The 24,923-nt window shown below is 37.2% G+C and overlaps 1 protein-coding gene across 4 annotated transcripts in view; it reads left to right on the forward strand.

The window, feature by feature from the left end:
* CSMD3 (CUB and Sushi multiple domains 3) overlaps nucleotides 1-24,923 on the forward strand; it is a 767,725-nt gene that overhangs the window by 719,092 nt on the left and 23,710 nt on the right. For all 4 annotated transcript variants that reach the window (XM_075415663.1, XM_075415665.1, XM_075415666.1 and 1 more), the window contains 6 exons: nucleotides 63-245; nucleotides 1,977-2,153; nucleotides 6,220-6,399; nucleotides 10,215-10,388; nucleotides 15,974-16,147; nucleotides 16,420-16,493. In XM_075415663.1, the coding sequence (XP_075271778.1) occupies nucleotides 63-245; nucleotides 1,977-2,153; nucleotides 6,220-6,399; nucleotides 10,215-10,388; nucleotides 15,974-16,147; nucleotides 16,420-16,493 (962 nt within the window). The remainder of the gene's footprint in view (nucleotides 1-62; nucleotides 246-1,976; nucleotides 2,154-6,219; nucleotides 6,400-10,214; nucleotides 10,389-15,973; nucleotides 16,148-16,419; nucleotides 16,494-24,923) is intronic.

Consider the following 24,923-nt stretch of genomic DNA (forward strand, 5'->3'; position numbering starts at 1 on the left):
TAAATGCATTAAATCATAGTAATACTTCATGCTTATTCTAATATGTTCACTCTAAATTCTAGGTGATACAGCTGGTTCTTGTGGTGATCCAGGTATTCCAGGTCATGGTTCTAGAGAAGAAAACAGTTTTAAAATTAAAAGCACGGTACATTTCAGCTGTGATATTGGATATATCCTCCATGGCTCAGAAGAAAGAACTTGTATGCCAAATGGAAGTTGGACAGGAAGACAACCTGAGTGCAAAGGTAAATCACAGAAGATCCATTCTTTTTTCAAACAGTATTATTAAAAATGCTAAACAGAAAATAAATTGTTCATTGCCAGTTTTGTGTTGTGAGTGGTATATAGTTTATTTTGGACTGACCATTAATTTTTTTCAAAGAAGTTATTGCACCATAGCAATGGCTTGGCAGCAGGTGACAAATTTGAAATCAGTTCCTGACACCCATGAAACTGCATGTTTAAAAAGTTCTGAGAAACAAAAGCATACCAAACTGTTTATTTGTTCACAGTCTTGTGTCAGCATCAACTATATATGTTATTCAGTACAAAAAACTAAAGAAAAAGAGAAATAGATAAAGCGTATAGAGCTCAATTTTTGCTGAAAGATTTTTTCCTTTAAAAAGCTTACCATCACCTGACCTTTAGTTACACCATTATACAGCTAAATTTCAGAGAAAAGAGCTGACTTTTAGGAAAATTTCAATGTCAGGATTTTATTAGATGTATCTACGTCATACACGATATTATACAGCTAAATTTCAGAGAAAAGAGCTGACTTTTAGGAAAATTTCAATGTCAGGATTTTATTAGATGTATCTACGTCATACACGATTGGCTTAAAAATTTTATTGTTGGACATTATTATTTTTCAATAGAAAATGTAATGCTGAAACAAGTTTATTTGGAAAAAATAATTTTAAAAATTCTTGCTAGATGTATTATCATAAAAGAAAGCTCTAACAGGATATTTATAGAGAATCATTTATTACCTTAATTATCTTGTTTAAAAAATAGGAAATAATTCCCAACAAAATATTCGTAAAAGAAAAGCTTCCTGAAAAACAGAAAATAATTTGAAAATATGTACTCTTATTATCCACTTTATCACTGTAGTCTGTGTTATCTCTATGAAATAGTCATCTCATTTTAAGAACTTATTTCACAAGGTGGTTTTTAATACCCTTTCTGCTGAATGCTTGTGATGCTGACACAACGTAAATATATATATGTGTTTGTATGTTGGTGTCTGAAGGGATATGCTTAGTCCAACTGAACTTTTTGCTGTTCTTTGATCTGATGTTTTACAAGAGTGAATTGCCCTGTTTACATTTCAAGATCTTTTTGGTGTTATTTCCCCCGAAAGATATCTTGAAATAATGAATCTGGTTCACAGATATATATATGTATAGGTGTGTATAATGCACATTCAGGTATATTGTACTAGTTTAGGTCATATAGATTAGCTGTATATGTGCAGTCATGTAAGAAAGACACATTCAAATTCCAAAGTTGAACACTTAAGAATTGGGAAAAATCAGACTTACACCTGCCTATGAAGTAATATTTTGACTCTATCCTGTGCTTTGAATTAGGTAAGAAGTGTACTTTGGTGATGTTATAAATGCAGACTACTAGAGTCAAATTAAATCTACAGTGATAATTATAGATCAGGCATTTTCATGTAATTCAGAATTTGTCTTTGCCGCTAAACTAGCTTTCCTTTAATGTAGATTTTAAAGTTAAATTCATGGCTGTGTTTCTTTACATACAAAAGGGTGAAAACAAATAGTTATGCAAACAGCTATTTACTGTGCAACAAGCTTTATCAGTACATGGTGAAAATTACAATTTTCAGGATAATAGCACAGACTTCTACCATATAACACTGCTGGTAGCAAGATTTCCCTTAGACATTACTATTTCAGAAATTATCTTTACTACATTTAAAAAATATTTCACATTTTGCTTCATAGCTGTGCAGTGTGGTAATCCAGGAACTACCGCTAATGGAAAAGTATTTCGTATTGATGGAACTACGTTCTCTAATTCAGTAATTTACTCATGCATGGAAGGATACATACTTTCTGGATCATCTGTAAGACAATGCACTGCTAATGGAACATGGTCTGGATCCTTGCCAAACTGCACAAGTAAGACACGTGTCTCTAATGAATAGTCTTTGTTTTTCTCTCCTCTAAAAGACAACAAAAAGTACAATGTGAAAATTGGATGCAAATAAATTAAGTCATCATCTTTTTCTTGTTCTACTTCTGCATAACTTTGTACATGAAATATCTTTAAAAGCTATAATTCTATAAGAAGATGTTTTTTTAAAGACAGACACAGCATAGTAAAATAAGTAGACTGTTGTTACAGTTTAAAGGAGTTATATGGTTACATGACCTACCTACTTTAATTCTTTCCCAGTATATATTTTTAATCTTGTTTATATTTTGTGATTTGTCATATTATATTTAGACATCATTCATTTAATTACTTTTCTTCATCCCCAAAACTTAGTAGTATAATATTCTGGTCTTCCAGAGAGCAGGAAATAAAAACATTGAAATGAACACTTGAGAATTCTTTTTGTAATGACTCTGAGGTCAAAACTGTTGTCCCACTCTCAGATAATATCTTGTATTTGGCCTCTTCATTAACCTTATACTTGCTTTGGTTACTCAGCTAACAAAAGATATTTTGGCTTGTTTCACATTCTTGATAAGAATTTTGCAATTTTTTATTTTAAAGACCATCTATTTCTGTTTTATTACACATCCTGGTTCTAGTTTTAGCAACAATTATGAAAATTTTATGTTTATATGACACATGAGACTGCCTAACATTTTGAGGAAATATAAACTCATCAGAGGTATAGCAAACTGTTCCTTACATTTTGAACTAGCACCCTAGTTTTCATAGAGCTGAGTACTTGACACACACAGTAACCCAAACTGTGGCGAAAAGTGAGATGATGAAGAAAACTACTTCTTCTTGTGTTGTTTTTAAATCCATCTTTAATGATAAGCATGTGAAAAGCTGCTTTTGCAGTCTGTAAATCTGTGAGAAAGCCCAATCCTTTTGTTTATTTATTATTTTCGAAGTTATAATGAGAAACAGATTAATTGTACCAAGGATAAAGGTGTTTTGTGATCGTAACTGCATCTGTATTTTTTTTCTTGTATTTTAGAATGACATTTAGCTAAAGTACATGCTAGAACAGTCTTCTCAAAAAAAACACTTCTTGGGTAGAAACCTTGGATCTTTGCTTAAAACCTAGAAAAATATCTTAACAGGGAAAGTATCTTTATAGTATTTTCTTACAAGGATACAACTTTGTCATTTCTACAGTTGATCATAAACAATGTTCTCATGAGAATTTCTTGTTGCACTGCTAGATGAAAAGCAGGGACATGTAGCTGGTGTAAATGCTGATATTGAGTGGGAGCTGCCTGCAGCTCCTCTACTGTAATAAGGTAGCCGAGCTTGTGCCCTGGCCAAGAGATCAGTGTGGCACAGCACCGTTCTAAAGGCCACGCTGGATGTGCATCACAAGCCTCAGACCTCAGGTTAACTGTATTATGGATCACTGGCTCCTTGATGTACAGTGGCCTTCTGCTCAGGATCACTACAACAATTTAAACTGGTTTTTGCCTACAACAGTGACTTAAGTGGAGGTGGTACAACTTTGGATCTTTGGATGGACTACTTGAACAGGAGAGTTGGACAAGGTGACCTCCAGAGGTCCCTTCCAACCTCATCGTTATGTGATTCTCTGACTGTCCAAATCTATGAACTGCAGACAATGCTACTGAGCCTACTAAGTAGCTACTACATGTTTCTTTTAGTTAAAACTTTGTTCCTGTGTTTATAACAAAACACAGTATCTTGGAAAAATCTAGGTCACCTCCTTACATCTGCTTTTTCTTTCTTTGAAAGTCAAATGCTGCAGTATAAGACAAAAAAGCAAAAGGATCTTTTCCTTACCTAACTCACCTCTATGAACAGTTCTAATGTTACAACACAGTGATATGAAGAATGACTCTTTGTTCCTCTAAGTCTTTCATTTCATGCAACTCGCTTGCTTAGAGTAAGACAAAGACTAGTAAGTAGAGAAGGGCAAAAACACATGAAAGAAAAGCATATCTGGCTGTTTGGGTTTTCTTTCTTTGAAGTATGGCTTGAAAAGTTAATGATAGGAAGGTAGGAATTTTGAGAAGGTAGAACAATCTAGAGATCTGCTAAAGCTGTAGTGGGTCTCGCTGTATAACAGATCAATGCTACAATGGCAGTGGCAGGAAAAGGTACAGTCATTACAGTAACAGTAACAGTAGAAGAAGCAAAAACTTTGTATTAATTGCCAAAAGAAAGAAAAGGAGATTGTGAAGAAAGTGAATGAAAAAGCTGAGAACATGGATTTATTTGGATATAAATAAACAATGAAAATAGTTTTCAAGAGTGTAACATAAACTGATAGTTTGTGGAGCTGTTTGATCTTATGTGGTGTATGGTGTTTGCATGTTCTTCAATTCATAAGGCAATGATTTGAAATATTCTTCATACAGGAAAATCTAAAGAGATGAAAATAGGATTAGGGAAAACAGGACAAAGGCATGAGAATTATTTTGTAATCCAGGGAAAACAACAACATACCTGGAAAAATATCAAGGATTGTATCATTCGAATTTGCGTCACTGAGTGCAGTAAAAGGAATATGTCAAACAAAGAAAGGTAGAACATGATAAGTATTTGAATATACTAATGTAACTAAGAGAAACAGTTCTATCTTTCACAGCTCTGTATTTGCTGAAGAACGACAAAGAAAAATCTATGATTTTTAAAGTTGGGTTTTTTTTAAATTACATGTTATTAGGTAAAATAAAGTAGACTAATCTCCAATTTTCTTTATCATTGCACCTTTTGACTAACCCAGGTAACCCTGAGGTGTGTTTTATAGTCTCTTCTGTATTCATAGACAACAGTTGTGTGGGACATTTTATTTTTTAAGATTTGATACATGCATCTTAATTAGTATCTGCTCACTCAGACTGTAATAAACTGTAAAGCAGGCATACTATATACTTTGATTCTCAGTTCCCCAGTTATTTAGATCAAGGGACCTGGCCAGAATACACTGCAAATATGTAGTCCTGCGTTTTCTCATTTTGGAAACCAGGATACAGAGAGGGTGCCATTCACGTCGGTCATGCTTTGGCATTGAGTTAGAAGAGGCCAGGATGTGCTTTCTGCCCAGGAAACTGCCTCCCACAATTATCCACCAGTAGTAACAATGCTGTAGGAGGATAGTCAAGTTTACTAGAAGATAAACTGTAAAACACGTGGGTGCTGTGTTTTGTATGAGCTAGATTTTCTCTCCTGGTGTTTGTTTCTTTCCTGAAAACAACAGCTTTTTATCATTGCCACTAGGATTCTCAAGATTTCTTACTCTGAAAGCTGTTTCAGAAACTGATAGATCGAATTGACTAGATCTGAGATAAACTCACCTATTTTAACACTATTCTCAGACTATAATGATGTAATTCTGTATGAACGCCCTATGAATATTTTATCTCATTAGGGGATAAAGTATCTTCTGACATCGGAAGTCACAGGAGGTTTTACAACCATGTCCACTCATTAAAGTACTATAGGCCTAATTTTGTCATAAGCCGTGGCCCATGTTTGGGGGTTGCCTGAACATTCTCATCTGTTTATGTACATAGTAATGATATGAGCATTTAAAAAGTGGGAGCTTATTCCAGACATATAGCTTCATTTTTCCAGACTGTTTCCTTTCAAGATGTACCCATGGAAAAGTAAACTAAACACTAGATATCAGCTTCCTTAATAAAGAAGCTTTGAACTGACAGGAAAATTTGAGGATATCAAAGGGTGGTAGTGGCATATAGTTTCTTTCTTTCTTTTTTTTTTCATTTTATAATCTTGCTATTTTACTGATCAAAATTCTACAGTCCATTACTTCTACTGTTGAACAGATGTATAGTTGTTCCCCGCATGCAACTGTTATACAGCTCCACATATTGTGTTTGGTAGCTAATTCAGATAACATTCATGTTTAGCTTCTCTTGAAGGAGATAAGATTTCTGATACTTGTTCTTTCTCCTTTTTTACCCATTAAATTCCTAGGTTTTTCCCCTCACATACAAATAAATCACTTTTAGATTTTAAATCTGTTCCTCAACTATTTACTTGCAGTTATCAGTTGTGGAGATCCAGGAGTCCCAGCCAATGGCATGAGATATGGTGATGATTACGTTGTTGGACAAAATGTTACTTATGTGTGCCAACCTGGTTACACAATGGAATCAAATAGCTCCTTAATTCGCACTTGTACGAGCAATGGCACGTGGAGTGGAGTAATCCCAACATGCAAAGGTACAATATTTATTTTGATTGTCAGCTATTTCTTGTATTACATTTACATCCACTGCTTACTGTAATGACTCAGCCAAGTATTTCCACAAAAATCAAAAGTTACTGCCAGTATGAATACACTGAATGTTTTTTTGTCTGCAGCAACAGTGAATTCCTCCTTTGCTTCTTTTCTGCTTTTATTTTTCATACCCGCACAGTGTGTTGAAAAGCTTTGTTGTAGCTTTAGAGTAACTTTTATTACTTTGCTGCTAAACTGAATGAGCCAATACAAAATAATGGTTTAGCTTTTTTGTTTATTTTTTAAGGTTAATATGTCATACCAAAAATGGCCTTATATATGTCCCTGTCTTTACAAAAAGACCACTCAAGCACAAGATAGACATCTTTAGGAAAGGTCTGCATTTATACAACTGAACTCTGCCAAAGGCAAATTGTTCTGGGTTATTTTATCCATAGTCCTAAGATTTTTCTCTGATCGCTCCTGCGTTAAATGTGCACCTTTGAGCATCACTGTGCTGTATCGACACACTCAGCAAAAAGACTAAATCCTTCTAGCGAAATTCCTAATAAACATTTTTCTGCTTCATGTTATTTTCTCTACTGTGAAAACTGAAAGGATTAACCTGAAGATCTTTCTTTTCTCTATTTTACTAATTGCATTCCTGATTGTTCTGTTTTATTGGAATTTTTTTAATGCTTTCTGTTGAAATTTAAACAGCAATTAATCTGAACATTACTGAAAGACCGCCTTATCTGTGTCAGCAAAACAATTTTCTCTGAGAAACTCACACGATTGCTAAACTCTAAAACATATTCTCTCTAGAGTCATTTTTCTCACTCTTCTTGATACCACAGCTGTAGAGAAGCAGCATACTGTTTTGGTGTTTTCTTTTTGGGTTCACACTAAATATGTTTGATCTCTATTTTTTTAAAACTTAGTCAGCTAAGTTCGTACTTACTTTGTTCTCATCCATCTTCATTCTGTTTTCTTTTCAGGAAGTATGGTTACATACACGCTCAGCAGTTCTCGTTCCCTCCCCTGAATTCATTCATGAAAACAGATCAAATAAATAGGTTTCAAATCTCCACCTCATTTGCAATTACTTTCCTTGATGAGTACAATTCTCCCAGTACCTTACCACGTCCAGTTTAATTTTAATTCACCTTTGACAATGGCAGTTTTTAAAGTCATTTTCCCAACACATTGTTGAGGATGTCAGACTTTGAGATCCTTTTAATAATTCACTTTTTTTTCTATTTGTATTGTGCTCTTAGCCAGCCTCAGCTTCAAATACAAAACTGGTTTTAAGATGTACGGTGATACTAGTCCTGTTGACCAAAAGTCTGTCTGTCTCCGAGAGTAGCTGTAAGCAAACAGCTAGAAGATCATAAGACAGAACAAATATTTAAGATATAGTCTCCTAGCCTCAAATTGTTATGGACTACAGGGCACCTAACAGGGAGCAAGAGATCTAACTCTGATTTGATTCAAACAGAACTGTACAAAGAAAGAGTTAGACTGTCAATTTTGGCTTTGAGTTTTTGAGTCTTTCTGGTTTTAGGTTATACTTATTTATAGCTTGTATAAATACTAAATAATAATTGTATGCAGAATGTCTAGCGTTCTCAGAATTTTATTCTACTCCACACAGGTTTGTGTGAGTGCATTAGGTAAGTTATTAATCCCCATTTTTTGACTGTGTAATTAAAAATATTATAGTTTTAATATACACACGCATTAGTGTGTTTGAATTGTACAACAATTAGTTCTTACTGTCAGGAGGAAGAGCTAGGGTCCTCTGTACCACTTAGTTAATATAATTGGAAAACAAACTGGAGAGAAAATGGATACATAATTGTCACAGTGCCATTTAAATAGAAGATATAAATAATTCTGTGCCTTTGCCTACTTGTAAAAGGATGCATGTTCATTTGAAACTAAATAGTTAACTATTCAAGCACTGTCTTTTCTGCAGACTTGAATTTGTAATACACTTTCAGCGCTTACACTAAAAAATATTGCTGTACGTATTTATGGTTAAATCTGTGACCAAAACATCCAGAGATGTATTTTGCTTTGTTACTGGGTGTTGTTCTGTTTTGCTTTTCTCAACCTAAAGTTCTGATATTACACCAATTTTCATGCTACTTCTGTCTTCTTTCCTACTTCTAGACCAGTATTTCTTCCTTTATTATTCAACTCAGAAGTTAAAACACATAGATCTTTTTAAAAGAACTGGTAATGAAGCTCCTCAAGAATGTAGACAGACTTTTGCTGCTTGAAGTACTTATTTTTATTTACTTTTATTACAGCATCATGAAAATTTGAAAAAGCTATCATGTCCTTTTTTGGTTTGCTTATTTGGTGGGATTTTTTTAAACTATGAAGCAGAGCAAGACAAAGAGAAAGTTTAAAAGTTAGGGCCTTGTTATTTACTTTTAGTTTATTGGTTGACAAAGGATTATTTGGTAATAGTACTAATTTCATCCAGCTTTCTGAAACAGCCAGGAATGATGCTGCAGAACATCTTTGTGGTGTAAATAGCTGAGATTCACTTACTGTACTGTACAATAAGAATGGAGCAATGGTAGATGGTGAACTTTCTGCAGATCACATTCAAATACGCAGTACTCTTCATCTAGTGCTTCTGACTTTTATGAGCCTTCAAGATGACAGCTGTCTAAACATAAGTTTAAAGGTTATGAGTGGAGCTCATTATTTCCTCCATTCTTGTGACTTGTGTGTTCTCAGCTTTATATTTAGTCACCACCTCTTCTCGTTTACCCCAGCTGTCTCCACTAAACTAAATCATAGCAGTCTTATTTGCTTTCTTTCTCTATTGCTAGCACAGTTTGTCCCAACTTTTCTGTTTTTTATCCCTTTTCTCTTTGTCATTCATTGTAGTAACTTTGGCCTAAATTTCCCCATTTCTCTTTTTGATTCAGATTTTTTTTTTTTCATTTTATTTATTTTACACCCTTTTTCCTTCAGCTCACAATTAGCAATTGTCTGTTACTACCCCATTATCCAGTGAATAGGACTTTTATCTTCATCACTACAGTTACATCTGTTACTGCTACTGTCCTCCTGTGGAGTTTTTCAGCCCTCTTTCCTACAACTGAGTAGAAAATATTTCTATTTTTTCCTGGGAGGCCTGGAAATGAGAAACTATACTGAAATGCTTCTTGTTGGCGGCCTTAAAGATAGCAACACTGACAATTTCCAGTGGTTACAAATCTTTAAATTTTCTCCCTCTATGTAGAAGCTAGATGCTTTTTGGTGAGGAGCTATTCAAGAAGCAAATACTAACCAAACTGTGGTACTTAGAAGCAGGCTTTCAAGTCATATTTTTGAGCAATCATCCTGGAATTTCATCCCTAGCCATAATATCCAGAAAATGCCTAAGATGGCTAACAGGAAGAAAGTATTTGACTATTATCATGGTAACTGAAGAGAAGTGTACTCTATCTTGGCTAAACAGACAAAAAAAATAATTTTGCGGTGTACTACCAGACCTATCTTAAATGTACATTTCTTAGTCTCCACACCTATTTTTATGCAGTCTTCCTATTTGGTTAATGCAGCATCCGGTTTTATTTAAGACACTTCATCTGTCAGCCACAGTCTCCTAAATGGAGGAAACCAGAAGTACTCACTTCAAAAAATGTGGCAAGAATATAGTGAGGAAGATAATATGTCCTGACCGTATTGTCCTCTAAAAAAGGTGAAATTAGCACATATGGTTCTCCTAGTAATTCTGTACACTGGGGATATTTACAGCAGCTGGGCCTAATTATGTTGAATATTATTGCAGCTGTTACCTGCCCAACTCCTCCGCAGATCTCTAATGGAAGGTTGGAAGGAACAAACTTGGACTGGGGATTTAGCATTAGCTATGTCTGCTCTTCAGGATATGAACTGTCTTTTCCCGCTGTTTTGACTTGCGTTGGGAATGGAACATGGAGTGGTGAAGTACCTCAGTGCTTGCGTATGTATTTGCTTTATGGTCCTGTATTTCTTTATTCAACTATAATGCTTTTTTACTTCTTAAAAGTTTTCACCTCTCCTCCCTTTCCTACCCCTCCTCCCCAGCAGTAGCTCAGTTAATTTCACACCTGGGAAAAATACAAACCTATATTTTCCAAAACTGTAACAAAAGTTGTAGACTGAGGAAGACATAGGAATATCTGTAAATCTTTTGTGAGCATATAAGAATCCTTAAACACAAACACACACAAAAAAATGTTACGGCAATGGGTACCAAATGATCCAAGGTTAAACAAGATTAAGAGATGCTGTCTTGTTTTCAGTTCTGACTGCATGTAGAATAGGGGAAATTTCATTATAATCCCTTTTATTTGCTCATTAGTCATCCTAAACTTTCTCTGATATCACAGAGGTTTTTTTCTGTTGGTAATGTTGAATAGGCCTCAGGGTAAATGCTTGACAGTTGTCTACTTTTCCCCCTACACTAAATTAAGTTATATGTTTTATGCAGTAAATTTTGTTAACCTGAAAGTTGTACCATTGATGGATTTTTATATTGCTACAAATATCTTAACAGCAAATTAACTTTTTCTTAAGGTTCATGTGATTCCCCTCATTATTTTAAAAATCTGTTCAAAGAAGTGATTATGATGCTTCTGAGAGACATTCAATGGATTGCACTGAAAAAGGAGATTGTGTAGTTATTTGTAAAATATCCATACCACTGAAACTCTGTGATGGTCATGAGCAAGAAGTCTAGCTGGAAGAAGAAAATTTAGTCTTCATGGTTTTACAGTTTTTGAAGTTTAATTCGAGCTTGCCCAGTAGCTGAGCTTGCCAGGTAGTTTGCTAAATGTTGCAAAATATGGTTCTTTATTCTTTTACTGTTTTTCTATTCTTCATCTCTTCTTTCCAAAAATGTTCTCTCTTTTGCCTATATCCCACTACTATGAATGCATATCATATAGATGATCTTTTCCTTTTTTTCCTGATGATATTCTTATGTTATCTACAACAGTTGCTTAGTTCTGCTAAAATTGTATGTACCAGAGCTGGAACGTGGTGAATGGCATAGTTTCTGGGAAGAAAAAAAAAAAAATCATTAGTTGTTTTATTTCTCTAGGTGGAACTTTTTTAGAGTCCATTGTTATGAACATTAAAGACCTTGAAAAATTCTTTTCATCATTTGTTCTTGGTTGAAATATTGTGTCTTTACATTGATTTTTGGATACCACAAGCTATCTGCCCTCTTTGAGGTTGGAATACTCAATACTGCAGTATGCTCTGAAAAAGGGGCTCCACATTTAAACTTTTAAAAAGGTATAGTTAGCATAGAATGCAGCTGCCTGGGAATTAAAGGCTGTTTCATGCAGAGATTACATTAACTGAATGTTGTTGATGTGCAATGGTTACCCATTGCCTTGCAAGAGAAGTCAATTGGCAGCCAGTGCTTGTCAAAGAGCTTAAACTAGCTGCCATCTGGTAGAAATGAGAGGGAGATGGTGAAAGTCATTGTCAGTGAACAATCTTTAAGCAATTCTTGACATCATAAATTTAATTCCCAGCTTGGTTCCATAAAGACTGTGGATGGAGATATGCAAGGTATAGTTATAACATGGAATAATTATTCAGAATGGAGTACGGTCATGTGTTTGGTTGAGTATTTGTCATCTATGACCTAGTAAATTTATCTGCTTAATCATTCATACAGTAATTTGGGTAAAGTACTGCTATTTTCATAATCTTGGCAATAGATGGCAAAAAAAAAAAAAAGAATACAGGCTCATACATGAAAATTCCTAACTACAGATATAACTTGCTGTTTATCAATTAAATGTCTTTGAAGAAGCAGGCTAGCCTCACAGCCTCAGTGCCAGAGCTCCATAACCCTGTCTCTGTTAAAGGCTCTCAGAGTCCTCAGGGAAATATTTCCATTGGGAGTGGGAGCACTCACAGAGCTTCCAGTTTACTGCAACAGTAGTTTGCTCTGCAGTCTGCTGTTCCAATATCAAAGGAAAACTGCCGTGTTTTACCGTGATCCCCGATTTCCGTGGTTACTTATATAGAAAGTATTCAGTAGCTATCTAATAACTGGGTAAAGTTGACCGACAACCAGGTGGTGGAGTTTACTTAGTTTTATAAAAAATTAATAAACTTACAAACCCTCCAATTTTTAATGTGAGGATTTTTATTTCCTGCAGAGTGGTTGCTAATTCATTGGTATGAAGAACTGTTCAGGAAACAATTTCAAGCCTCTGTGTTAAAAATCTTTAAATATTTCATGTATTTTCACATTAAGAGTTCCACAGAATTTTTGAATGAGTATGTAAATTACGACCATCATTGTAGGTCACACAGTGATGTTCACTGTGTGTCACTATCCCCAATTCATAGATCTTTTCTGAATTTGGCCTGTAATTCTGCATACAGTCCCACTCCACTTCAAGCCATGACATTGCATACTTTTCTGGTGTGCATAGATCACACAGAATCACACAGAATCACACAGAATGGTAGGGGTTGGAAAGGACCTCTGTGGCTCATCTAGTCCAACCCTCCTGCCGAAGCAGGGTCACCTACAGTAGGCTGTTAAGGACCTTGTCCAGGTGTGTCTTGAATATCTCCAGAGAAGGAGACTCCACAACCTCCCTGGGCAGCCTATTCCAGGGCTCCGTCGCCCTCAGAGGGAAGAAGATGTTCCTGTCCTGGGTTTGGCCAGGACAGGGTTAATTTTCACCGGACTCCAGGAAGGGACATAGCTCGGTGGGCTGACCCAACCTGGCCAACCAGAGCAGGGTTTTCCATACCATGTGCCGTCATGCTGGGTTCCGGTGGGGGGGGAGAGGCGCTGCAGGAACACTCTCGTAGCTCGGTACGGCACAGCGGCAGTTCGGTCCGAGAGAGCGATTCTGTTCTGCGGGTTTGTTTTGTATATTCCGCTTTTCTGCATCGTTGTTGTTACTGTTCCCTTTGTTTGCTGATCTGTTAAACTGCCCTTATCCCAACCCACCAGTTTTCTGCCTGTTTCTTTCCATCCTCCTCCACACCGCGGCGGAGGAGGGGCGGCCGCGTGGCGCTTTTTTTGCCGGCTGCAGCTGAACCAGAACACTTCCTCATGTTCAGATGGAACTTCCTATGCTTCAATTTGTGCCCATTGCCCTTTGTCTTGTCACTGGGCACCACTGGAAAGAGTTTGGCCCCATCCTCCTGACACCCACCCTTCAGATATTTATAAGCATTTATTAGGTCCCCTCGCAGCCTTCTCCAGGCTGAACAAGCCCAGCTCCCTCAGCCTCTCCTCGTAGGAGATATGTTCCAGTCCCCTCACCATTCTTGTAGCCCTCCACTGGACTCTCTCCAGTAACTCTTCATCTTTCTTGAACTGGGGAGCCCAGAACTGGACACAGTACTCCAGATGGGGCCTCACTAGGGCAGTGTAGAGGGGAAGGAGCACCTCCCTTGACCTGCTGGCCACAGTCTTTTTAAGGCACCCCATGGTCCCATCGACCTTCTTGGCAGCCAGGGCACACTGCTGGCTCATGGTTAATCTGTCATCCACCAGGACACCCAGGTCCCTCTCCGCAAAGCTGCTCTCCAGCTTGTCCGCCCCAAGCCTATAGTGATGCATGGGGTTGTTCCTCCCCAGGTGCAGGACTCTGCATTTGCCTTTGTTGAACCTCATCAGGTTCCTCTCTGCCCAACTTTCCATCCTGTCCAGGTCACACTGAATGGCAGCACAGCCTTCTGGTGTATCTACCACTCCTCCCAGTCTGGTGTCATCAGCAAACTTGCTGAGGGTACATTCTAACTCTTCATCCAGGTCATTGATGAGGAAGTTAAACAAGGTTGGGTCCAGTGCTGACCCTTGGGGGACACCACTGGTTACCAGCCTCCAACTAGACTCAGCGCCGCTGATGACAACCCTCTGAGTTCTGCCTTTCAGCCAGTTCTCTATCCACCTCACCGACCACTCATCCAGCCCACACTTCCTGAGCTTCCCTAGGAGGATGTTATGGGAGACAGTGTCGAAAGCCTTGCTGAAGTCTAGGTAGACAACATCCACGGCTCTCCATCTACCCAGACAGTCATGTCATTGTAGAAAGCCTTGAGATTGGTCAGGCATGATTTCCCTTTTGTGAATCCATGCTGACTACTCCTGATAACCTTCTTTTCCTCCACTTGCTTGTTGATGACCTCCAGGATAAGCTGCTCCATCACCTTTCCCGGGATGGAGGTGAGGTTGACCAGCCTGTAGTTCCCTGGGCCCTCCTTCTTGCCCTTTTTGAAGATTGGAGTGACATTGGCCTTTCTCCAGTCCTCGGGTACCTCTCCTGTCCTCCAGGACCTCTCAAAGATAATGGAGATTAAGCTCTTTCTCTTTAGCAACGTGTGCGTGCATGGGTTTCCTGTGCAGTCAGTGTCTACAGTAAGAGGTAGAGGGCAGGAGCATTTCGTGTGAGCAGGTCCTTTGGAAAGCTGAAGGCATAGGTGACAAAGATAGCTATATTAGAAATGTATTTTGAAGGTGGGTGTTTAAAAGATGTTGTTTAAATTTGTTTGCAGAAGACAAAGATAGAGCAGAAAACTCCAATGTCTGTACAACATGCCTTTACATAAATATGTAATTGCACACATCTGAGGTAGTGTTTTATTTTTTTGTGTGTATTACGGCAGTTTGTCTTTGATATGAAATTAGACTCTATAATGTTGGAATTCCTTGTGCGTCAGGGAATAATATAGTCTAATGGCACAGGGTTTACCATAGCTGATTGCATTTCCTGAATCAATTATTCAGTTGAGCTTCTGAAAATAAGGAGTAGTTTAGAAGGCCAGTAAATTTGCCAGCAGTGCCTTTACTTAGTTATGCTATGCTATAGACATGAGGAATCTTTAGGAGACAGGTATAAAGTAAAAAGATCAATTTGAGTATATGTTCTTGTCAGCCAAATTTATCCCACCTAATAACAGCTTATTAGAGTTTGACTTTTAGATTGCTGCTGAAATTTCTTTACTGGTTTGGGTATTTTTTTGTTAACTGTACTAACTTTCAAGTGTTGTACTTCCGTACACACCAAATCTTATGTTTCAGTGCAGGATTAGGAAGTAAGAATTTATGATTCCTAAAATGGGTCTGACAGATCCTTTAGTTCTACAAAAATGCTGGGCAGTGGGTAGGTGACAGAAAACAGGAGAGAACGGGAGATTGACATGAAGGTTTGGTACACTCTCTGATTGCTCTCTGTAGGAGGATTTGCAGATTGATGTGGTTTGGGGCATATGTGAATTGAGGATACTTGGGGCTTAATAAAATCAGTTGTGTAACCTTGAATGTCAACTTCAAGCTACTGACCAAGCCCACTATGTAGGCATTTTGAACTGCTAGCAAAACTACTGTAAACTGCAGCAGATTAAAGATTTGCTATCTAGTCTCTCTTTGAATTCCTATCAGATGTTTCTGTATTTAACCTGTGTTTAGAAAAATAAACATACAACTTGGATTAACTCCTTGACTGAGTTCAGGTAAGTGTTATTTTTGTGTGTTTTAATAAATGATACATTCCATTTCTATCATGTCTTTTCTTACAGCAAAGTTTTGTGGTGACCCTGGAATACCTGCTCAAGGGAAAAGAGAAGGCAAAAGCTTCATCTATCAGTCAGAAGTCTCTTTCAGCTGTAATCCTCCTTTTATTTTGGTTGGCTCCATCACCAGGATTTGCCAAGCAGATGGCACATGGAGTGGTTCTTCTCCTCGATGTATAGGTAAGGTTACATCCACATTACTGAAATTTCTTGAAATGCTTATTACTCCTTATCCTGTTAAGTCAGTTGAGGAGTTTTCAGCTATTTTGAATTATCCTGATATTATTTTATACTGTCTAAGAATCAAGCCACTTTTTTTTTGAGAAATGACACATTTTTTTTTCTATCATTGTCATGCTGTTGAACAAGCTTAATTTTGTGATACATTCCTGTATTTCTTTAAAATATTGTAATTTGGTTTGTCTTTAATTTATTGCAATTTTTTTTTTAAGAACCTACTCGCACAGCATGTGAAAATCCAGGAGTTCCAAGGCATGGGTCACAAAACAACACATTTGGCTATCAGGTAAAGTATACTATTTTTTATTAACTAGCATATTCAAATAATTTTATACTACCACAAAGTCTAGAAACTTCTGATTAGAGGTCCAGAAACTGCTCATGCCTTGTAAGAGCTGATTGCTAGAGTGTTGCTGAGTTTCCTTATTTCTAGCTGTTGGATTACAATGACCTTGTGCTCTTATTATCAATGCATTAGATGAAGCCCTGGTGATGAAATTCTTCTTTGTTTCACCTTGAAGGAGTTCAGTGTCTCCCCACCAATATGTGTGTTCCTTACTGTATCAAGTAGGCTTTTTCTCCTTAGAAGTGTGTATAGTGAGTGCCAAGCTGCTAGTGTAGATTTACTCTAAAAAACAGTGTTTTTGGTTGTTTTTTTTTTGTGAGAGCAATTCTGTTGTTACATTTAGAAATGCTGAAAACAAGTTTGTCTCCATCACCTTTCCTGCCCCCAGTAAGTTTTAATATACACTGGTAAGATTCCCCTTGAACCTTTTCTTTTGCAGGCTGGACAATCCCAGCTCTTTCAGCCACTCTTTGTTTGACAGATGCTTTAATCCCTTAATCACCTTTGTGGCCTATCACTGAACTCAATGCAGTATGTCCCTGTCTCTCTTGCACTGGTGAGCCCAGCACTGGACCCAGCACCCATTGGTGTCTCACCAGTGCTGAGCGGAGGGGATCACCCCTCTCTACCTGCTGGCAGTGCTCTACCTGATGCAGCCTAGGAGGCCGCTGGCTGCCTTCTCTACAAGGATGTGTTGTGGCAAATGGTGTTTGCGTATGTTTTTGTTGGAAACAGAATTGTGAAATTGAAAATGCTTCTGAATTTCTGATTTTCTGAATCACACATAACAGTGATGTCAGTGAGATATTTTGCATGGGTGAATGGTATACAGATGCCAACATGTGTCCTGTAATTTGCTAGGAATCTGATAAGGCAGCTGCAAACAAACTAAGAAAGAGTCTAAACTATCCTGCTACATCTGTGTTTGGTGTCAGGGCTGAAAGCTCCAGACATGTGAAGAGCACTAGGCAGAAGAGTAAGCTAGTAGCTCTCTGGTTGCATGTGGTGCCTGTCTAGTAGCAGGAGTTAAATAAAAACTGATGATTTCCAGAAATGCAAGAAAGGGCTAGTTGAAATTTAAACAGATTTATAACATGAAATTAGTTTTTAAAAGCAAAGCTGTAGCTAAAGACTTTTCAAAGCTTCATGGCCATAAATTTCTTTGGTTTATCATGTTGGTGGCCTTTAACCAGTACTCCTCCTGCTTAGTGATTGTTTTAGCAATCTTTGTGTTTTCGGATTGTGGTAGATCACAATCAGATGCAAGTGGTAATACAATTTTCTCAGTTTTCTCCAGGGAGTGTGGTGCTGTTTCACACCAAGATAGAATACACAGGGACAGTCCTTGGGTTGACTTGCTTAAAGTATAATACAATACTATGCTAGAGGGCAACTCTTTATTTAACTGTATAGGAAATGAATCATTGCAATGACCATTTTCTACAATTTTATTGTTACAGTGTCTCTGGCATATTAATGAGCCTTCTATCACTGAAGAAGCTAATGCAGACTTTCTCATTTGTGGTGTAGTTGTTGTAGTTTTGAAGGAAAGCATCGCTCACAGCTAGCATAGAACTGTCAAAATACCAGGCAAAAATGTCAGCCTATAAATAATTTCTGAAAGAAATGTAGCTGCTGGCGGAATCTACAACCTTGATCTCGCAGCTGTAAAGTTAGTGCCTAGCAGTTTTAAACTGCATGAGCTACAGTCTCCTTACCCAGCCACAACTTATCCTCAAACTCATGTAGTGAATTTGGTTTTACACAGTGACTAAATGTTTGCATGCATCTTCTGGTTACTCTAAATATGATTGCTTGGTTAATACAGAACAGGGTAGGAATATAATTTGCACAGATGAAACTGTCTTTAGCTCTTTACTGGGTAGAAATGACAGTGAAAATGATCAGTTCTAGACAAGTTATTGTCTGTAGATCCTGGAATGAAATATTACATTACTGTATATTCAATAATGTTATGACTCATTTAAACCACAAACATATTATAAATGAATTTATATTATTCTATTATTAACTTCCTGTATGAATGGGATAATTACTTTTGCTTCCATCCACAGCAGAAAGGCAAAAAATAGATTAAAAATTTGATAGATAAGTTATACCAGAATACTGAAGATGAGATGGCTTTGATTTTCTTTTGTCTGATAGATCAATTCTCTACTATTTTAAATAATAGACCAAAAAAGCTTATGTAACATAAAGCAAAATGTTTTGCAGTTGGCAAATGCATATCAAGGAATTGTTGCTGTTGAACATATAAGATGATATTCTGACTCTGACTCAGGGAGGTTGTGTTTTTTTCTCATTTGGGCATTTGGTGGGGTTTTTTGTTTGTTCTTTGTGGTTTGGTTTTATTTTGTTTTGTTTTTTTAACTCTCTTAGACACTTCACATTTAAACTAATATTAATAGGGTTACTTAAGTGACTCAATTGTTAAGTTTTAAATTTGTGTCTCTGTCTCGTAACAAAAAAAAATCAAGATGTAGCCTGACAGTAGAGTTCAAGTCTTCATATGTGGAGTCCTGTTTTAAGTGTTTTTCAACAAACGACAATACCTCCTCTTTTACCTGACTATATCACTAATTGTCACTTGCTTTTCATATTACTAATGTCAAGTCAGGAACTTCCACAGCACTGCTTTTCTGTTCTTGTTTTCCTCACTCTTGATTATCTGTTTTCCTATCTCACTGATTGCATTGAAAGTTCAGGCATATACAGCGTAATTCCAGGCATGACTGGAAGGAATATCAAAACCTGACCTCCTGGAACCTGCACTAACAGAAGCACAAATATCACCACCTCTTATTTGAATGGTGTTTGAACTGTTAAATAGGAACTTTGTAACAAAGAGATAACAGAATTTTGCATGGATTTTATAGTTCAGTATTGAATTCTACAGGCAGAAGCAGATCATATTCTTCCATGGTCAAATAACATCAAAGCACAAGCTTAGTGCTACTTTGATATCAGGCGTGGCATGTAAATGAATAGCATCACCTACTCTAATTGTTATGAATATGTACTTCTAGGTTGTTTACCTTTCATCTGAGTATTTTTGATTTGACAGATCTGCTTTAACAGTGTGTTGCAACGAAGACAAAAAATCTTTAGAACTTCGTGAATACTGACTCCGTCTGTAATCTGGAAAATAAATTGCTCCTTGAAAAGAAACTATGGTTTTGAAATATTTGCCCAGATATATTGCTAGTACCATAGAAAATTGCTTATAGCACTTTCACCATAAGTTGTTGTAACACAAGATATTACTGAATTGAAGAAAATGTTTAGAACTGCTTAGATCAATCAGTCATATGTACAAGATTTATTACTTCTCATACCTTTCCAGCATACGTTTTAGGAGAAATTCAGCTATTTTCATCTACTTTAAAGCCTGAAAGGAGCCAAAGGACAGTCTGAATTCAGAAAGGAAAGTAGCAACACAACAGTAGTGGTAGCACTGTATTAGCTCTTTGGTTCTATTTTGTGAAAAGCTGTATAAAACTTGATCTGCAGATGTGGAGCAACCTTGCAAATAATCTCCCTCTGTGAATGTCATGCATATAAAAACTTCAGTGTTGATTGAATTTTAGTATGAAGTTCCAAGAGAAGTCCTGTACTACCACAGAATGGCTGTCTCCATTAGCACAGCTGACATCATCACTGCATTAATGAAAATATAATTTAAGCCTTATCAGACTCCACGTTTTATTTCTGGTTCCTTCTGCTTCTGAGGATACTGAGATCTGTGGTCTCAGCCTGGTGTCAGTGGGGGATGCTAGTGTCAGAATCTGAGGTTCTTCATTGGCAGGAATGTGATTTTGACTTTTTTTCCTTCCCTTTTGTTTGGTCTCTGTCATTCTTGATTTATCTGGGGTTATTTATAAAGTTTCTAACACAATTTTACACCAGTCATACTGCAGCTCCACATGACATTTCAATATCTCCTTTACGAGGCACATTTCACATGTATTAGATACTTGTTCTTTTTTACCTTTGAAACCTGATTCTATCCAGGTCTTCATTTCTTTAAGTGACCATGGGTGATTTGTTCACAGCAATGGGATCTCCAGTGTCGAGCATATGTCACATCTCTTACCACACCCACACATGTAGTCTTCTTCACTGTATCCTGTGTCTCCATTTCTCAAGGCCTTTGGTATTATTCCAGTGCCAGGCCTGTATTTCTCTGTACAGCATGACATTAGTGGTAAATAGCTCATTCTGCACATAATAGCTTCTTGTGTGGAGGTAAAGCTGTAGTTGTACCATACAAAGATAAAGGCAGGCATAAAAATTAGTCACAGCCACCAGATCACAATAAAATTTGATGTTACAGCTAAACCAAGTTTAAAAAAAAAAAAAAAACACAACCAAAACTCCAGACAGCTCAAGACACTTTCAGACAAAGGAAGCCTGGCAAGCCACTGCCCAGGGGTCTTGCAAACTCAATAGCCTGATACTAGTAGTGGCAATACTGTATTACTCAGGTATTAAACTACAGATACAGCAAAGACTTTGAGATGTGCTTTCATTCACTTAAAATATGATGCTAAAACTTAGTGAAGAGAAATAACTGACGTTCCCTTAGCCTCTCGATCCTTTGGCTTGAATTGCTGTGGATGGAGAAGCTTGTTAGAGTATCTTCATGTTCTTTGGTAAACTGAAGTCTGAGAAAAAGTTGAATGTAGAATAATTTATGAAAGCTAGAAATATCTTCTCTTCTTGTAAGGAATATCAGAAATAATAAGGATAATTTATTATTATTATACATGATTATAATATTATTTTGGTGAAATAAATGTATCTAGAGCATTAGCCTATTCTCTATAATTGGAGGCAGGTTAATATTTATGCATTTTCATCTCAGATTGCCATTTCTCCTCTTAGGGAATAGCAAATATGTGGTCTTTGGTTCTAAGCAAAACGAAAAGTTAGTGATGTTGATTTTGGGAATATCCAAACTGTAACTGACAGTGTGGAAAATGTAGCTATTTAACAGACATGACCAAGCAATAGACAAGGAAATAATTTTATTTTTCAGGATTGAATGTAAACACAGTTGCACACAAAGCAGTCCTTCCCTAAAACCAGCGAGTACAGTGAACAAAGATATTTCAGCTGTCTCCCCAGCTCTCCTCACTAGTGCTTCTATTCAAGCTGCACAACAAAGAAATCAAATCAGAACAGCACAAGACCGGAAATTTTTTAAGAGCATAGAAGGTTGTACTGTAATGCCACCTGCTGCCGCTGGCACAAAAATGTTGGAAAATAGACTTCCCAAAAAGTGTTGGTTTTTTTTTTTCATAATTACATATTATTGTAAGCTTTTTAAATTTTTTTAGGAGCAGGGAGCCTTACTCCTTTATTTATTTGTTTATCATCTTGAATGGCGTGGCAGAACTTCTAAAAACATCATCACAACTTCTAAAAACATCATCACAACTTCTAAAAATGTCATCACATGAGCAACTGCTGTATTTCTCATGCTACTTTTGGTCCTTATATATGTAAAGGTTGTGTTTCCCTAACACAGATAATACAGGAAACATCTGGTTTTTTTGAGGAAATAAGGAAAACAGTTTCACTAGTAGTTACTAGTGGGGCCAGTAGGTCGAGGGAGGTGAATCTGCTGCTCTGATCTACTCCGGTGCTACCTCACCTGGAGTCCTGTGTCCAGCTCTGGAGCCCTCAGCACAAGATGGAACTGTTGGAGCAGGTCCAGAGGAGGACCACAAAAATGATCTGATGTCTGGAACACCTGTCCTACGAGGAACTGGGGTTGTTGGGCCTGGAGAAGACAAGGCTTTGCAGACACCTAATAGCAGCCTTTCAGTACCTGAAGGGGGACTATAGGAAAGATGGGGACAATCTTTTCAACACGGAGTGATGGTTTTAAACTAAGGGAGTGTAGATTTAGACTAGATATAAGGAAGAAATTTTTTACCACGGGGTGTGAAACACTGCATTGCCAAGAGAAAGTAGTGGACGTCCCATCCCTAGAAACATTCAAGGTTGGGATGTATGGGGCTCTGAGTAACCTGATCTAGTCGAAGTTGTCCCTGCTCACTGTGGGGACCTAGATGACCTCTACAGGTTCCTTTCTATGAAGATTGTCCCCATCTTTCCTATAAGCCCCCTTCAGGTACTTCAAGGCCACAATAAGGTCTCCCTGCACCCTCCTCTTCTCGAGGCTGAACAGCCCCAACTCTCTCAGCCTTTCCTGACAGGGGATGTGCTCCAGCCCTTGGATCATTTTTGTGGTCCTCCTCTGGACCTGCTCCAGCAGCTCCATGTCCTTCTTGTGCTGAGGGCTCCAGAGCTGGACACAAGACTCCAGGTAGGGTCTCACCAGAGCAGAGTAGAGGGGCAGAATCACCTCCCTCAACCTGCTTGCCAAGCTGCTTTTGATGCAGCCCAGGATACAGTTGGCCTTCTGGCTGCAAGTGCAGATTGTTGGCTCATGTCCAGCTTTACGCCCATCAGCACCCCTAAGTCCTTCATGGCAGGGCTACTCTTAATCCCATCATCCCCCAGCCTGTATTGATTCTGAAAGAAGATACTTTTTTTTTCTGAAAAAAGACAGCATAGCACCTAAAATATTAATTGAAAATAAGTGATGTAGTATAACTAAGCAGTTAAAGTGATACAGTAGCTGCTTCTGGAGTTGCTACTTACTGCTGGAGTTTGAATCTCTGACTTCATTACATTTTAGAATTAGATATCTGAGTATGAGTAACCAATTAACCTGTTTATTGATTTCCATGATGTATAGCTACTCCACATCACAAAGCAATTGTATTTTTTTTTTAATTTACAAAGATCATAGGGTCAACATTGAAAGAATAAAGTGGAAAGAAAATTAAGTTCCTATTCAGATGTATTTTAAGAAACTACATATAGCTATAAAGCTGAGGTTTACTTTTGGTTAGATTTTTTTTGATGTGACCAAGGGTGAAAGGGTCCTGGTTATAAAGACGGTGTCAAAATATTGTCTTCCTTGATACCTAAAGATTAAATACTCCAGGTGTTCCTTCCATAGTTGTGAATGGAGATTCCTTCGACAGAGGCGGATTACTGAAATGAAGAAATCTTTCATAAGACTAGTACTTGTTGTAAAGTAGTATATTGGTGGTGGGTGTTTTAACTAAGCTCTTTACCATGCAATAAAGTACTTTTTGATTTCTTTTTGGTGCAACTTCTAGAACTTATGGTGTTTTCCCACTTTGTGCTTAATCATGAAAGTGATTTAGTGTATTTTCTTCAAAATCTTTTAAAAGTAATTACATAGTCCAGTGAGCACAGTAAAGAGAAAAAAAAAAAGGAGACTAAATTTAAATCACGTACTGTGTTGGTGACATACTGTCTGTAGTTCATGGGTTATTATTAAATTTCATTCTGATGAGAAGCTTGCACTGAAATGGAATACTACTATAAAGTTTCAAATGACTACTTACAGCAGTGAAATTCTGCTTCCCGGGACTAAGCTATTGTGAAAGGCTCCACATTTTAACTTTGAACATCAATTTGAATGAAGTGCTATACATTTAAACAAAATAATGAAAAAAAAACCAGAACCATAAATGTGTTGTCACATATAGTTAAAAGTTTTCAACTTCTTGTTTAAAGGTGAGTTGATAAATACATTAATATGGGTCACTACAGAACAGTAGATATGATCTATGCACCTTAAAATTTCAGTTTAACCACTCATGGCGTATAATAAACTACTCTCTGAGTGATATACTTGTAATCTAATTTCCCTGCTTTTGATGGAAACTGAGAATTATTTTCATTTTCATCAATGTCACCATAACTGGACATGCTGAACAAGTTATTCCAAGTTACTTTTGTGCAGAAATTTTTATTGACTAAAGAATTCAATTTTTATTTTTATGCAACGCATACCCATAATAAGAGCAATAACTAAAAACTAATCTCACATGAATTGCTATTGTAAATTGTAATGTACTTGTGTTCCAGTTTCTATTATCTGCATGGTACAAAGGGTGATTCTTTTTTACCTCTTGTCATTAAAAAAAAAATAAATATAGGTTTATAGTTTGTGAAGCATAAGACAGTGTTGTTGAGCAGGCTTTGTGTGTTCTAATGAAATTTTTCTCATGATAATTTGTGAATTCAGCCAGCATTCCACAAAGGGAGTCTAGTTCAGCAAAGTTCCAGCACAATCAATTACCTGTTTCATCTCTATGACTTCCTCAGTTTGCTGCATGATTGCCTTACTGGCTCCTCCTTGGTCCAGAGCTAGGAAGCCACAGTAAGCTTGATTTCCACACTCACAGTTCCTCAAGTGTTCCAGGACTAAATCAACACACCAGAGAGGCTACAGAAGAC

Source organism: Opisthocomus hoazin, chromosome 3 (genome assembly GCF_030867145.1).
Source record: "Opisthocomus hoazin isolate bOpiHoa1 chromosome 3, bOpiHoa1.hap1, whole genome shotgun sequence".
Taxonomy (NCBI): Eukaryota; Metazoa; Chordata; class Aves; order Opisthocomiformes; family Opisthocomidae; genus Opisthocomus; species Opisthocomus hoazin.